We start from the raw sequence: 16,957 nt of genomic DNA on the forward strand, positions 1-16,957 counted from the left end.
CTTCCTTCAGCTTCCCCTCACATCATCCATAACCTAATTTAATAAATTCACACAAATCCTAGCTTATATTGACATTATTTTCTCTTTCCTTCTTTTTCTCTTTAGACAATATTCCAACCTTTTCACAGAGCTTTTTTAAACCCAACTAGCGTTATCTGACCTTCACTTATATTTTCCAGATATTCCACGAATTTCCCCCAATCCTCAATGAACCTTTGGTCTTTTAAATATCTAATTTTCCCCGTCAGTCTATCCATCTCCGCGTATTCTAGTAGTTTTGCTCTCCATTCCTCAAACGTCGGTATGTTCTGTTGTTTCCAGTTTTGGGCCAATAGGACCCTTGCGGCCGTTGTTGCATATTGAAAGAATTTACTGTCATTGTTCTTTATATCACTTCCTGCTAGGCCTAACAGAAAAGCCTCCGGCTTTTTCCCAAAGTTGTATCTTAATATACTCTTCATTTCATTATATATACTTTCCCAAAAACCTTTGATCTTTCTGCAGTCCCACCACATGTGGAAGAAGGATCCCTCTTTTTCCCTGCATTTCCAGCATTTATTGCAAGTCTTATATATTTTTGCTAATTTTGCAGGTGTTATATACCAACGGTAAAACATCTTCATAAGGTTCTCTTTTAACGTTGTGCATGCTGTAAATTTAAGATTTTTTTTCCAGAGTTTCTCCCATTCTTCATAGTATATATTATGGCCGATGTCCCTTGCCCAATGAATCATCACCGACTTCACTTCCTCATCTATCAAGTTATACTCTAATAGCATATTATATGTTTTAGAAAGGATTTTATAATCATTGTTTATTATTTCAGTCTGGAATTTAGATTATTTATCCGCGTATCCTCTCTCTTTAACATCTTGTCTGAACATTTCGTTTATTTGGAAATAGTGTAACCAATCATAAACTTTTTCTTTAACCTGGTCATATGGTTTCAGTTTCCATGTCCCCCCTACTTTTGTTAACAGTTGTTCATAAGTTATCCAATCGCCTCTCATATTTACTTTTTTCACGCTCATAACTTCCAATGGGGATAGCCAGTGTGGTACTTTAGGTTCTAGTAGAAATCTATTCCTCTCCCAAACTTCCATTAGAGGGCCTTTAAAGATATGTGTTGCGAAACCCTTGTGTTTCCTCTTCCCCTGCCATAAGTACGCATGCCATCCTGCTCTGTTGTTGAACCCCTCCAGATCTAATAGTTCCTTATTTTCCAATTTTATCCACGTTTTCACCCAGCAGAGGCACGATGCCTCGTAATATAATTTCAGATCTGGCAGAGCAAATCCCCCTCTTTCTTTAGCTTCTGTTAACAATTTAAACTTAATCCTTGGTTTTTTGCCCTGCCAGACATATTTCGAGCTTCCTCTTTGCCACTCTTTAAATATCTTAGTACCCTTGATTATCGGTAAGTTCTGGAACAGAAATAACATTCTCGGGAGAACGTTCATCTTAATTAAAGCTATCCTACCCCAGAATGACAATCTCAGCTTCCCCCACCTCTCCAAGTCCTTTTTTACCTCTTTCCATACCTGCTCATAATTATTCTTAAATAGGTCTATATTTTTCGGGGTTATCCATATTCCTAGATATTTCACCTTTTTGGCCACTTCTATTTCAGTTTGTTGTTGTAATTCCTCGATTGCCTTCAAATCTAAATTCTTCACCATTATTTTAGTCTTTCTTTTATTTAACTTGAAGCCAGCCACATTACCAAATTGTTCCAGTTCTTCCAGTATCTCTTTTATTGAGTTCAGCGGATCTTCTGTTGTTATTACTAAATCGTCTGCGAACGCCTTGACTTTATATTCATTTTGACCAATTCTAATCCCTTTTATTTTCTTATTTTGTCTTATTGAATTCAGAAGTACTTCCAGTACTATTATAAATAGCAACGGGGAGAGTGGGCAACCCTGTCTTGTACCCTTCGATACCGTTATTTCTTCTGACACCACGTTGTTTATAATCAATTTAGCCTTTTGCTCCGTATAGATTGCCTTTATCCCGTTGAAGAAGTTCATACCGACCTCCATATATTCTAACTGTTTTAGTAGAAAGTCCCAAACTATATTATCGAATGCTTTCTCTGCATCCACGAACATCATTATGGCTTGCTTATCATACCTGGCAGACAAGTATTCTATGGAATTTATTATACTTCTAATATTATCTTTCATTTGCCTGCCCGGCAGAAAGCCCGCCTGATCACCATGGATATATTCTGACCATATGTTTTTAACTCTACTTGCCAGTATTCCTGCGAAGATTTTATAATCAACATTTAACAGCGAGATCGGTCTGTAGTTCTTAACTTGTGACAGATCTGAATCTTGTTTTGGGATTAAAGTAATGAAAGCATCCTTCCATGTATCTGGTATTTCTTTTTCTTTCAAAATATTATTCATTACTTCTCTCAGTGGTGCCAATACAATATTTTCCATTTCTTTATAGTAGCTTGCCGTGAAACCATCTGGGCCCGGGGCTTTCCCTCTTTTTAGTTCTTTAATTGCTGGTTTTATTTCTTCTGTCTCTATTGGGGTATTTAATTGCTCTTTTTTCTCTATTGGAATCTTCTGAACCTGCTTGTCTTTCAAAAATCTTTCTATTTTTCTCTGGTTGTATCTCTCTCTATTTTTATATAATCCTCTATAATAATCCAGAAAAACTTTCCTTATTTCCTTGGGGTTAGTTATTTCTTCTCCGTTCGCAACAATTTTATTTATTGTGCTTTGTTCCTTTCTTTTCTTGGTTTGCCATGCCAGAAGCTTCCCTGACTTGTTCGCAAACTCGAACGTTCTTTGTCTTAGTTTTTTTATGTTCCATTCTACTTCCCTATTTATTATTGTTGCATACTGGGCTTGCAATATTTTAATATTTTCTTTTATTCTCTTATTATTAGGTTTTTTAACTAATTTCCCCTCCAAGTCCGTTATCTGTTTCAGAATGTCCTTTTTCCCTTTATCTCTTCCTTTATTTTTAATGGCATTCTGCTGAATAAAAAAGCCCCGCATCACTGCCTTACCCGCATCCCACACCACCTTAGTTTTAGTGCCTTTATTCATATTATCCTTAAAGAATTCTTTCATCCTTTTCTGTGCTTTTTCAACTATATCTTGGTCATCTAAGAGATAATCCTTCAGTCTCCATCTAAACGTACCTTCTTCCAAACCTTTCAGTTCCATCTTTATTGGGTTGTGGTCCGATATTATTTTGGCCTGAATCTCTACCCGTATAATTCTTGGTGTTAGTTCGTTCGAGACCCAGATCTGATCTATTCGGGACAATGATTGGTTAGGCTCAGAGTGGTACGTAAATTGCTTTTCCAGCGGATGTCTAAGTCTCCAGGCATCTATTAGGTTACAGTTTTTAACCAATGAGAAAAAAGTTCTGGGCAGCTTCCCTTCCTTACCCCCCCCCCCATCTCTGAGTCTGTCCATTTCTAGTGAGACCACCCCATTCATATCCCCGAGTAAAATCATTTTTTGATCTGCGTACTCAACTAGTTTTTCTTCCAAGGTTTTATAAAACTCGGATTTATTATCGTTTGGAGCGTATAGTCCTACTATAATTAAGTTTTGTCCGTGCCATTTAATTTGTACCATCATTATCCTTCCGTTTTCATCTTTAAAGATTTGCTGGGCCTCAATTTGTTTTTTAACATAAATAACCACACCTCTTTTTTTGACTTTATCAGATGATATGAACTCATTTCCCAGTCTTTTATTTATCAAAATTCTTTTATGTCTTCTTGCTATATGGGTCTCCTGTAAGCAAATAATGTCTAGACTTTCTTTTTTCAAGATTTGTTCAATTTTACTCATTTTTTTCCTCTCGTTTATCCCATTAATGTTCCAGCTCCAAATCTTTAACGCCATGGTGATTAAACCTACCTAAGTTACTTCTTTTCTTATGTTTCAGCTAATTCTTCTTCCTCCTGTTCTTCTTCTTCTCCTCTTGACCCTTCTGCTACCTCCTCTATCTCTTCCTCAGCCCCTCCTACTGCCTCTCCTATTTTGTCTTCCTCCTTTTCTAGTCTCAGTTCTTTATATTTTCTTAAGAATTTGCTAGTTTCTTCTGGATTAACCAATCTATGCCTCTTACTCCTGTACATGAATGAGATGCCCTCCGGGTACTCCCATTTAAACTCTATATTATTTTTCTTCAGCGTCTGTACCAATGCTTTATACGGCTCTCTACGTTTCAGAATTCTAATTGGTATGTCTTTGAAAATTATTATATAGTTCCCACTGATGCACAGTCTTTTTTCTCTATTTCTTTGCAAAATCATATTTCTCATTTCCTTTTCTTTAAATATGATCAGGCAATCTCCTACAAATTTTTTAGCTCTGGTTGTTTTTGTTTTTAATCTGAATGCCGTTTGTACTGATTTTGCCATCTCTTCTATTGGTATTTCCATCCATTGGGCTAATTCTACAATCAGATTCTCTTTAATATTTTCTCCTTGTCTTTCTGGTACTGCTCTAAATCTTAAATTAGCCTCCCTTTGTCTTAGTTCATTCAAAGCAATTATGTCTTTCAAGTCTTCTTGCGCTTTGCTTAGTTCTAATAGCTCTACTTTGATCCTCTCTTCCTCACGTCTTACCTCCTTCAATTCTATTCTCGTCTTTTTCAATCCCTCTTCTGTTGCCTGAGTTCTCCTAAATACTTCCTTTATTTGACCTTTTAATTCATTAACTGTTTCATCCATCTTTTTATCCATTTTCCCTATCTTATTATCTACTTGCTCTAGTTTTACTTCTAAATTTTTTTCACTTTGTTTGATTTCCGCAAACATTCTTAGTATGTCTGCCTTGAAGTCTTGTTCTTGCTTCGATCCCTTTCTTTCAAAAGGTGTCCCCCCCCTTTGCTGTGTTCGACATTCTCACCAGATTACAATTACAAAATCCACACACTTCACACTAACAAATATCCTAACAGGAAACACACCCCCTAAATTTACACCGACCCCAAATAATACCACTATGACCAATATAGTCCAATGATATTTTCGGTAGGTCAGCAGCCTTCTTGCACCTCTTGCCTCTATTCAGGCTATTCCAGGTATTAGCTCAGTCTTCTTCCTCCTCCCAATCCAGAAAGAAGAAAAAGAAACTTATAGTAATCATAAAAAACGCTGGTGTCAAAGTAAAGTCTGTCTGTTAAATATTAGGTGTGATCCTGTTAGTTGAACGTCATATGAGGGTGCAGGGGGATCACCATAGTCTCAGAAGTCACAAAAATAAATAAGGTCTATGAAGGGGAAGGAAAGAAGAACCAAAAGTATAACCAGTTGCAGTGTTATATTCACTCCACTAGATGTCATCTGTTCTATTAGCAGATTTTGCAGGGTTTGTAAAAGAGAGGAGGGGTTTCCGACGGGAGTATCTAAATTTCCACACTGTCTCCGTCAAATATCACTGAGACCCCATTTCAGATAAATCCCTCATATGCTGGTGAGTAGGAATAATTTACTTTAGTACAGGCTATCAGAGTACATTAATTGTTGGGAGCTGCTGGTCGCCGCGCTTCAGTTTCTATAATGGCGTCGGAGCCTTCTCTTCCGCTTTCCTTGGCTTTGTTCTTTGCTCTTTGCTCATTAATTGCCTAGAGAGGGGGTTTCCTTTCTTTACCCCCCTCAGTTCATTGAGTATTTCCCGCTTACAAATTGTACTTTCTGTCCCCTGTTTAAGTCAAACAGTCTCTTAATACTGATATTGATACTGAGTGTCCTTCCCATTGGTTACTTTGTAAATTATCAGTTAAAGTCCTTCAGGGAAACAAAGAAACATTGCTAGGGCATTTTCACTCCTTTTACTCCGCTCCGTGAATTACCTTGCGTCCGTGCTGATTCCAGGCAAAGACTGAACTCCTCAGTTCTCTTGTTTCTCCCCCCAGATTTCTCTTATTCTCAAGTTATTCATAGTCTGAATTTACTCCGAAGTTTCTTTTGTTGGAGAGCGGTGCGCTTCTCTCGGCAGGGTCGGGGCTTCGCTACTCGGGGGGTAGGAAATGGCTTCCCATGACCTGCTGTTCAGCTCCGCCGTACTCTTCGCTTCTTTTTGAAGTTACCTGACGGCCGGGTGAACCGCTGTTGGTCTTGCTGGGATCCTCGCCTTCTGGACACCCTCCAGAGGTAGTTTGGGGAGCCTCTGTGCCCTTAGGCACCCCTTCTCTCCCCGAAATAGCTCGGGATTTTTCCTCACGGCAAATCCCCTCCTGCTACGAGCTCGCGTTCCGCCGGAAGTTAAGCCTGAACTCACATTATCAGCTGTACTGTGGGAGCACTGACAAAATGAACTACTCGGATCAACAACAACAACAGCAACAACAGCAACAGCAACTGGAATTTAAATGTCTGCAATCAGTAAATATAACTCTGTGCGTGTTGAAGGGCTGTCCCACAGAAGATGGAGCAAGCTTGTTTCCTCCTGCCCCAGAGCGCAGGACCTGAACCAATGGACTCAAATTGTAAGAAAGGAGATTCCGATTAGACATTAGGAAGAACTTTCTGACGGCAAAAGCTGCTCAACAGTGGAATGCAGCTCCTCAGAAGGTGGTGGACTCCCCTTCATTGGAGGTTTTTCAACAGAGGTTGGATGGCCGTCTTTCAGGGATTCTTGAGCTATAATTCCTGCATTGCAGGGGGTTGGACTAGATTGGGGGGGGGTACCTTCCAACTTTACAATTCTGTGCCATGGACTTTCATTTCATAGCTTTTTGGGCAACCCATTGGTTACAATTCTCTCTCAGAATCTGATCCCATAATCAGCCCACCAGGCTCACTTTTCTGTCTAGATCAGGAAACAATAAACAATTTAATTTATTTTATTTTTTATAAATGCTGTTGCATTAAAAAACACTAACAATTTTATCATGGGATAAGTTTTCATGGGCTGCACTGTGCCCTGTCAGATGCACCCACAGCTACTGGATTTCCTATGATGGCACGTACTGAAATAAAATATAAGAAATGGCAGCCTAAGTTACACAGAAGGAAAAATCTGCACTGTTGCCAGATGGGTTGGGTACAGGTTTCTGGGGCTCACAGGTGCCCTACTGTCTTGCAGTCCTAAACCAGCTGGAAGAGCTGCTGAGCGACATGAAAGCCGATGTGACTCGGTTGCCCTCCATGCTTTCCCGCATCCCACCTGTGGCCGCTCGCCTCCAGATGTCCGAGAGAAGCATCCTGAGCCGGCTGACAAACCGGGGGAGCGACCCCAGCATCCAGCAGGTTAGAGGCAGCGTTAAAAGGCATTGGTGCATTAGCACACCAATTTTTTTGTGTGGCCAGATGCTCTGTGTGCAGTGGTAAAGAAATGAGACAAAACATTTATCCGTTTGGGATGCAACTGCATTCCAGATGTCAAAGAGAACAACAACTACCAAACTTTTAGAAGACATCTGAAGGCAGCCCTGTTTAGGGAAGCTTTTAATGTTTGATGCATTATTGTATTTTAAGATTTTGTTGGAATTTTGGAATATTTTGAGTGGCTGGGGAAGCCCAGCCAGATGGGTGGGGTATAAATAATAAATTATTATTATATTATTATTATTATTATTATTCCAAACCATATATCTGTTAGGGATGCAATTGCAATTCAGCTGACCCCGTAGCAGTTCAAAATTCAAGCCTATTTCTCCTCTTCAATTACTTGCACCTCACCCCATTTGAAATTGAGATTATAAATTCCATGGGGCAGAGGGTTGTTCTTTTGCTAAAGTTATTTTGTACACAGCGTCAATCGCTAGCAGTTAAAAAAACAGTCATTGTAATATTGATGGTTTCTTTGTTTCTAAATGTTATCCACCCAGAGCCTTTGGGGTTGGTTTGTGTTTTCAAATAAATGCTCTTCCCCATCTCCACCCTCTCCAGGCCTCTTTTGGTTCCTCGCAGATCTACAGCAACAACTTTGGCCCAAACTTCCGTGGTCCAGGACCAGGTGGGATTGTCAACTACAGCCAGATGCCCCTGGGACCTTACGTGACGGGTGAGTTGAGGTTCCTTGCAGCTGCCCCCTCTCTTTTATCTCTCTCTCTCTCTTCTCTTAAGAGTACAAATTTTAAAGTGGGGGCCATGAGTCAAAAAACAAAAGGGCATTGGGCAAGCCAGCTGTTTTCTCTCTTATCAATAGATATTTAGCCGTTTGCGAGAGTTTCCTCTGCAGTTCTCATTGCTACGAGAGGTAAGGCGACACTTATTACTCTCTGATAAACTGTGTTCTGTCATTCTGTCTTTGGGCAGGGTGGGGGTGGCTGGAACTGCTGTGACCGGCTTAGTCTTCCTGCAGGTGGCAAACTTGCAACCTTTGGGGTTCGCGTTGTCACCTGACGGACAAAACCTTCGTTGATTTGATCCCCTGAGCTTTACGCTGTAATTCGAAGGGTGCTTTCTATGGTGTGATCCCCGGTTAACACAGCAAGTCTTCGGAGTAAACATGCAAAAGCTTCTACAGCACAACAATCCATTAATTTTGCTTAGCCAGTTGAATTTGTAGGGAGTCAAAAGGCACCTGAAACAAAAGGCATTCCTCTGTTAAAAGGATTTTTTTAAAGAAAGCATGTGCTCAACATGCACTTTTTCTGGTAAGTACAAAAATAAAATCACAATGCAATAAAAATAATCATTTTAAAAACATTTTGCCCAATTAACTATAGCCATCTTCCACCAGCCAATAGGTTCTAACTCCCCCTCTACTTGATTAATCAGTGCAGCACTCTTTTTTGGTATTAATTAAAATTACCGTATTTTTTGCACCATAACACTCACTTTTTTCCTCCTAAAAAGTAAGGGGAAATGTCTGTGCGTGTTATGGAGGGAATGCCTACAGGTGGCATGCCTACAGATTTTCCTCCTCTAAAAACTACGTGCGTGTTATGGTCGGGTGCGTGTTATAGAGCGAAAAATACGGTATGTTAAAATGAGGTGGGGTGGGAGATCCAACCTTAAGGACCCTAATCAGCAACAGCACCTGGGTGGGCAGATGCAAAATAGGTCAGTGCTTCTCCTTTAAGAGTTGGGGGGGGGAGAGATTTCAGCAGGGAGAGCATGCAGGAATAGCTGATGTGCCTGCTGAAATTCTCTGTTCTTCGGAACTCTTAAGCACCCCCCTCTTTTCCCTCTTGAGGAACTGCCCGCCCCCCAAACTTGCTCCCTTCCATTCTTTGCATGGATTGAAGCTCAGAGGTCACTTGCCCAGATATCCTCAGACCTCACCTCTTCCAGCCCACTGGACCTGTCTCTCCCAAGAGCTCTCTGGATCCTGACACCTGCACTGCAAAATGGCATTTACTGAGAGTTGCCCCCACCTTTTAATCATCACCCTATTTTAACAGCCTTGCCCTTTAAAGCCTCATTAGCTTTTAAAATGTTTTCTTTCTCTAGTCTTATTTCTTTCTATTAAGTTCATATCCCTTCTTATTTCTCTATTAAACTCATCTCTTGCAATGAACCTGAGAGGGGGGCTTAACCATATACTCCCCCCCCCCCACTTATCCTCACAAGCAGCCCTGCAGGTAGGTTAAGCTCAGGTGGCTGAGTGGGGATTTGAACCCAGGGCATCCCAAGTGCTATTCTGACACTTTAACAACACTACTTTCTGCTCTCTCTAAAATGAATAGATCACTAGAGGAGCTGGCTTTCTTCTGAGAATCTTCATAGAGAAATGCCATTTTGGGGGTGAAAAGATCAAATGGATTAGGTTTGAATCCCGGGGCCCAAAATGGTGGTTTACTTGGGGCTACTCATCTTAATCCTCATGACAACCTGGTGAGGTAGCTTTGGCCAAGAAAGAGAATCTGCACATCAGACTAATCAAAGAGCTTTTGCTTCTCCTCAGGAAGATGAAGTTATTTAACAAACAGTGGATCTCAAATGGGGAATTGTCAGCATCCTTAGCAAACCACAATTCCTGAGTTTCTTTATTTGGGGAGCTGTGACAGTTAAGTATGCTGTGTTGCTGGTGTATATTTGTTGTGAAAATACTCAAGAGCAAGGACCAATGAATCTGTCGATTTCGGATTATTTCTGTTTCTAATTTTTTCCAGTCTTAAAAAGTCCTCATGCATTTTACTTAATATACACATTTTCTGCAGTATTTATTAATATACACATTTTTGGCAAGCCATTTATCCTAATACAACCCATTTTTGTTCAATATTTTCACTGTCCATTTATTCTTACTCCCTGCTCAATTCCTGATCCACAAGAGGAACTTTCCTCTTATTCCATGACTAGCACTCAGAAGTCTTTGGTGCTATAATTCAACCTTAAATTGTGATGTATTCTGTAGGTGTATCCCCCCCCCAATCTTCTTAAGAACTCAACAGATGTTGTTAGCCCTGGGTGCATGGCAGGGGGTTGGACTAGATGACCCTTGGGGTACCTTCCAACTCTTCAGTCCTAAAAGTCTATGAATAATTACCCTTTTTCAAATTTTAAGGAAAGGAATTGGCAGATGGTCCATCCACCATTGGGCCCAGTTCTGTTGTTTATCACAAGAACCACTCTGTGGAACCAGGAAACTGGCCAGAAAAAGGTTCTTCCTAAGGGGGAAGCAGGTGATGCCTGGAATATAAAAGGAATGTCACCCTCAGCCCAGTTTGCTGCTGCTGAGAGTCTTCGGGATTGTGCAGAAACCCAGTTTCCCCACACAGCTTCCAATGGCCTCCACATGGCAGCTACTGCCTGCCTCTTAAGTGGACTCTCATTGATGACAGCACAGGAGTTGCTTCTATCTTTAGGTCCAGACTTCCAGTGAAGAGTTTGGCGAAGCAACCTTCCGGGTCCTCACTTGTTTCACAAGAACGTAAGAAGATCCCGCTGGATCAGGTCCATCTAGTCTAGCATCCTGTTCTCATAGTGACCAGGCAGATGCCCCAAAAGGAAACCAGCAGGCAGGATCTGATCACAAAAGCCCTCTCCCCTCATATGGTTTCCAGTAACTAGCATTCAGAAGCACACTTCATTTGTCCAAGGGATCCAGGTTGAATCTGAATTAATTGTAGCTTCGAAATGCACATAGACTTAAAAGAGGAAGTGGGAAAGAGCTTCTTCCCCAACTTTCTGCTTCAGCTCTATCTACTTTCCTGACCGAGGTGGGTGTGAGTGGGGAGGGGGCTTCCAGAAGCTCCCTGGGTGGCAGCAGAGTACCTCAAGGGAACTGTTGTGCCCTTGAATGCCAGGTTGACCATCCTTGCACTGGACCTTCCATTGAGCCAGCCTGAAAGGCTTGTTGAAAGTGCTTGCATGTTCATTGGGAAGCTGACTGCCCACGCAGAAAGGTCAAAGTTCCTTGTGGTGTGCCTGTTGTAGCTGCCATTCAGGTGATTTGGGGAGCACAAGGCAATGCCACCACTCACCACATGAAAAAGTTGCAATCCCAAATGTAGCTCCAAGCATGCCTTTTTGCATCTTTGGGATTTGACTGCTGCAAATGCATTCCATATGGGGCTCTAGACAGAGATAAGGCATCTCCTTAACAGGTTTTGATCTCTGAAATCTTGTGGTCCATACTGGCTTCTCTGCTTTTAAAAATGGTATTGGTCAGGCCACGTGTTTAATTCACAAATTGGCCCTGGCTCATGATGGAAGTACCTCATAGAATCATAGAGTTGGAAGGGACCCTGAGGATCGTCTCAGCCCAACCCCCTGCGATGCATCTTTCCCTACAGGGATCAAACCTGTTATGAGGACCACACTCTAACCAACTGAGCCATCCAGGCTGAACTCAATCCAAGGAACATAATCCCTCCATTTTTGTCCTTTCAGCAACACCCAATGGACCGCCCTTGAGCCACCTGGATATAAAGGTCCCCGAGCCCCTGAAAGATGGTGCAACCTTAGACTGCAAGGGACAGCATTGCGATGTCATCTGCATCGAAGATTGAAGGCCAGTCTTGGTGGCTCTGGGCTTGCTGTGTTCACATCTCAAAGTGTTCTTCAAAACAAGGACAACTCCCCACATCCCTTGGGCCATTTCACAAACTTCCTTGAGACAGCAAGATTTTCACTTCCTTGTATCTTGGGTTTTTCTTTCGCACTTTCTTATCGAGGACTTGAAAGGTTTGTTGGCTGGATTACAAATGGATTCTTCAGTTTTTCGCCTGGATGCTGTCCCCCTTTCATACACAGCTGATTGAGAGACTGGGAGCAGGTGCCAATGTGCTATTCCTCCCCCCCCCACCCAGAGATGTGTGGCAGCCATGACTCAAGTGGAGAATCTTGCTAATGCCTGTTTGGCCTGTGCTTGGAAAAGGTACAAGAGCTCACTCTCTGAGCTCAGACATTGAACAGGCCAGGTTGGGTAGACTGAATGCTGCTGCTACTGTGTGTGTAGAGGAGGCTCTGAACTGTGGTTGTGCTCAATCCAGATATGTGTTCAAGACTGAGGATGCAACCCGCATTTGAACGAAAAAGCCAACTGAGGTTCAAAAAGAAAATATGGACACCAAGGTCTCTGTCCAGCCAAAGACTCCTGTCGCTTTCTGCAGGAGTTAATCGTTCAGTTAACTCTCTGTCCCATTGAAATCAGTGGGACTTCAAAGTGTTTAATGTTGTTTGGCTAATGGTCACGGTGTAAGGGATTGAAGGCTTTGCAAGGGTCAAGCAATGTAGTTTTTAATTGGTCCCAGTAATGAGGGATATGAAAGCACCAAGCATGTCCTCTTCAAGGCCCATCCCACATGTGTGCATCTGTTGCTTGATTTCCCTCTGCTTAGTGACCGGCAGGTAAATTTGACTGCAACAAAAAGAGTTGTGGTGGTACAAAAGTTCCGTCTTTGGGGTTTGTGAATGCTCATTCCCAAGCAATGCAATGAAGGCATCATGAGCTGGTCTGCTATCCAGTGATGAATGTGCATGTGTGAACCAGGCCTGGGTGTACCTTGATCAAACTTAAAAGGAGATGCATTAATGTGCATTGGGATGTGAACCACCACACAGTAGAAAGTCCTCAGTGCCCCTGAGCAAAAATCAGGGTGAGGAGACAAGGGGGACACATCCCAAAGTGAATCTACAAGTGCCCAGATATGAAAACATCAATCCAGAATTGTTGATTTGACTTCGTCTGTCCACCCCTTGCCGTGGCCACTCTGGCCTTTCCCATAAAATGAAGACAGCTGTATATAGCTCTTCCAGAGTGTAATCTGGGCTTGGTCCCTTTCCACCTGTATATGCTTGAGCAATCTGTTCAAAGGGCCTGGATGCCTTCCTTTTTACCAAGCCTCCACTAGCTCATACAGAATGTGCCAGTGTCCCCATGCCCCTGTTGTCTAAATCCCCAAAATGTGCCCTGATCTACAGAGAATGCCCTCTGCCCTGGATAGGTAATGGCCGAAGTGAAGAAGGGATCAGTTGCCCCAGGGTTCCAGGCAAACAGGAAGGCAAGGCAAGTTCAGCACCATGGAGAGTGGTCAACCTGCGGGTTTGAAGACCATGGTCAGCAATCCTGCAGCTCACATAGGCCACAGGTCTTAGCAATGTCTTGGAGCAACCTTTATAACCAGGGCTTAGTATTCCTTTAAGTAAAGGCCCCCCATGCCCCTTGAAAGCTGCATCTGGCCATTTAAAGGGGCAGTGCCTTTCTTTGCATCTGCTGGCTTCTTCTAAGGCCCCAGGGTTTCAAGCAGTGGAGATACCTCCTCAGGGCAATCCTGACCCTTTGAGGAGTCTGCGGACCAAGGTGTTAGGGGCTTTGTGCCTGTGGCTCCATATGGTGAGGACCAGGGAATGGTTCCATCTCCTCCTTGGGGCTGTCACTGAAGGAGGACTCTGCCTTTGAGGAGTCCTGATCTGTGCCCATGACAAAAACCAGTATTTCCCCAACAAGAAACACCTTCGTATGCATTTTTGGTGGGCACCCGGTGGATGATCCTGGGATGTGTGCCTCAAGTCTCTGCTACTTTGAATGTCCCCCCTTTTCAGATGCTTTCCTTCTATATATTTCCCCAATGTGCTTTTCAGAGAAGGTCGCACACTCATCCTTTTCAGCGCATGAGCACAACACTCAGTTATTGGGCAATTGTTTTAACAGATGAACCGAAGCTATTCCCTGACAACAAAGCTTCTCCAGCTCCATTCGATTAAGTGAGGGTGGGAGTTTAGTTCCTCATGGTACACACAAGTGCAATGCCCGGAGAGAAAGGCAGAATGTGGAGAAGCCCAGAATGATTTCCTGTGAGCAGCTCAGGATGCCTTATTAGACACCTAGATCTTTCTGAACTCTGACATCTGGAAGCCCCGTGTCAGCCTTAGCAAACCATTCACAGGTGAGGGGTTGGCCATTGCTGGAATTCTGATATGCTTGCTGACTGCTGGAAGTTGGGAGTCCTACAAGATCTGGAGACCCTCTAATGTTGGGGTTGGCCAGAATGGAAAGCACCCCATTTCCACTCTTCCTGGTCATCGGATTTACTAGTTTTAGCATTGACTCTGCCTGCTTGCCAAACAGTGGCTAGAAGTGTGGTTTTTGCTCTGTACCATTAATTAACTTGGGTCTTAGAAATACAGGCAAATGGATAGAGAGAGGCCTGCCTCTAGGTTGCTCATGTGTAGCATTGACAACAAGCCAGCATTCCATTGCTCTGAGCAGGATACCCATATAGTAAGGTGATTGGTTTTGCAGTCTGAAAACCAGTGAGCTTTAGAGTCTGCTGGGATCTTCCCCTGAGTTTCCTTTGCTGGCTCCACCCACCTCAAGTCCCCACCACCTGCCTGCCGTGACCATTTCCCCCTGGCTTTGCCAAGGGTGTCTCAACTCTTGTATAAGGACCCCTCTTCCCCCTCCTCCCCTATCTGAGTAGAAAGTCTGGCTCCTAAGCTGGGAGCATAAATGCAGGTGAGACCAGTTAGATTTCCTAACACGGGTTGTGGGGTAATGAGAAAAGTGTTCCAAGCTACTTTGTCATATTGCTCCTGTGTTTTTATTTCTGTGATACCAGCAAGTGGGACATCAAAGCAGTGCTCTCCCCACCCTTGGGTGGCCTTTCTGGCAAGTTTATAATGCCACAAACTGTGTCTCCCCACCCCCTTTGAATTCTGTGAGTGTCTCAAAGGGTTTCCCCCCCTGCTTTTTGGTTTTTTTTAATTTTTGTGTTTTAATAAATCATTTAAAAAAGGAAACCCAAGGGAATGGCTGGCTGGTTCTTCTCCTGGGTCCCACCAACCTTCTGCTGTTCGGAGGATGGGAAGAGGCACGTTTACAGAAACACTTTTGACATGACGTTTGTCATTGTAAGGAATGAGGAGTCTAGAGTCAATCTGAACCCGCACTAACCATTGCCTGCTACTACCCCATGATTTAAGGCCCAAGGAGAAAACCGGTGGGTTCATCAGAACCTTAGGTCACCGTAGGAAACAAGTGCCAATTTATCAATCTGCCTCGTGAAGCTGCCGGTAATACAAAAGACTGACACAGAGAGGTTGTGATTCAAGTGACCCTAAGGGGCTGGGTTTGGCTCAGGACAGGATTCTAAACAATCCACACAAAAGTACAGCATATAGATTTATTCCAGATTAATAAAATATATAAGGACTCTGTTACTCAGTAAGGGAAAAAAGGGTTTTCTTTATTATTATTATTATTTTTAAAGGTCACTTTGGGGATATGAGGAATATTTGGGACAAAATGCATACACCCAAAACTGCAAAGCTTCGGACTTCCAGGTTAGCGCCTCCGGTAATGGCGGAATTCCTCTGATCGGGAGGAATTTGCTTCGTGGGAATCTGGGTCTGGCCGCCACGGCGAAGGCGGAGACCCATTAGAAATCACAGGCGGGTGAAGCCTGTGAACGTGGGATTCGGCTGGCACCTTTTGCGCCTCCTCTACTCACGGGGAGACCCGGTTTCGGGGATCCAGAGCGACGTGGGGTGAGCGGTGCGGTGCTTTGAATTGACTGCTTCTTCCACGGAGTGAAGCCGCATAGCTGTTGCTGGAGAGCGCTGACTTTTTCCTGTGGACAATTTGATCTTAAAGCAACCACCCGTGAGTAGAGCGGAGAATTGGATTTTAAACGTCTTAATTTGGTGCCGAAACGGGGAGGTCTAAAACAGGAAGTCCCCCTTCCCCTTTTGTAAATAGATTGAAGCAATGAGGATGCAAGCTGAAGTCTTGGAAAGCCTATTGTAAAGGACTAAATTTCCATCAGTAAAAAATACTAAACCCTCCTTGGTGGCAGGAGAAGAGGGGGGAAAGTTTTGGACTGAGTATACCTGCAGGAGAGAGCGAACAGAGTTAATATACCACCGCTCCGATCCTGGAAACGGGCTGTCAACAGGACTGACGTGTTCTGGAAGGCTCATTGACCGTGATTAGAACGTTCACTGACAGTTAGTTAAATAAGAGGAATACATTGTTTCCACTGTCTCTGTCTGCGTTTAAAAAGGAGTAAAAGTAACAGAAAATTGAAACTAACTTTATTGTTTGAATTGAGTTTAAAAGGACTAATACAAATAGAAACTGTTTCCCTCTAGAGGAACTGTTTCCCTCTAGAGGAAGCCTTTGAAACTGTCACAAGAGTTGAGCTGGGGGAATTTCCAGCTGCAAGATAAAAACCTGTGAGATTCTGGGGACCTTGAATCGGTTAAGAATGTTGACAGAAGAGGCCTTAGTGGATGTATTATGTAAGATAAGTGACTCATTGGAACAGCTTCACAAAAAGGTGGATGTGGTAATTACCAAAATTGACAATTTGGGACAAAAAGTGAACACCAATACAGAAACTGACACAGGAATCTACTTCGACATGGCAAACTGCGGAGAAGGCTAGGGAGAAAGTTATTGCCGTTGAACCTAAAGTAACACAATTGGAGAGAGAGAGAGTCCCAGCCTTACAGATGCAATTTGATGACCATAAGTTGATGCCTGCTATGATTGAGTTTAAAGAAAATCAGATTTCGAGGATCAGAGCCCTACCTGAACTGGAGAAGGAAAGTTTGATAGATTTCCTCACA

At 42.9% G+C, this 16,957-nt stretch overlaps 1 protein-coding gene across 4 annotated transcripts in view; it reads left to right on the forward strand.

Moving 5' to 3' along the window:
• CHD5 (chromodomain helicase DNA binding protein 5) overlaps nt 1-15,204 on the forward strand; it is a 67,500-nt gene extending 52,296 nt beyond the window's left edge. For 3 of the 4 annotated variants that reach the window (XM_081870671.1, XM_081870673.1, XM_081870674.1), the window contains 4 exons: nt 7,077-7,240; nt 7,883-7,997; nt 8,142-8,192; nt 11,777-15,203. In XM_081870671.1, coding sequence (XP_081726797.1) covers nt 7,077-7,240; nt 7,883-7,997; nt 8,142-8,149 — 287 coding nt within the window. In that variant the 3' untranslated portion in view covers nt 8,150-8,192; nt 11,777-15,203. Of the gene's footprint in view, nt 1-7,076; nt 7,241-7,882; nt 7,998-8,141; nt 8,193-11,776 lie in introns of all 4 variants that reach the window. The other variant, XM_081870672.1, reaches the window with a different exon arrangement.
• The last annotated feature ends 1,753 nt before the right edge of the window (nt 15,205-16,957 follow it).

This window comes from Podarcis erhardii, assembly GCF_964252035.2.
Source record: "Podarcis erhardii genome assembly, chromosome: 7".
In the NCBI taxonomy this organism is placed as follows: domain Eukaryota; kingdom Metazoa; phylum Chordata; class Lepidosauria; order Squamata; family Lacertidae; genus Podarcis; species Podarcis erhardii.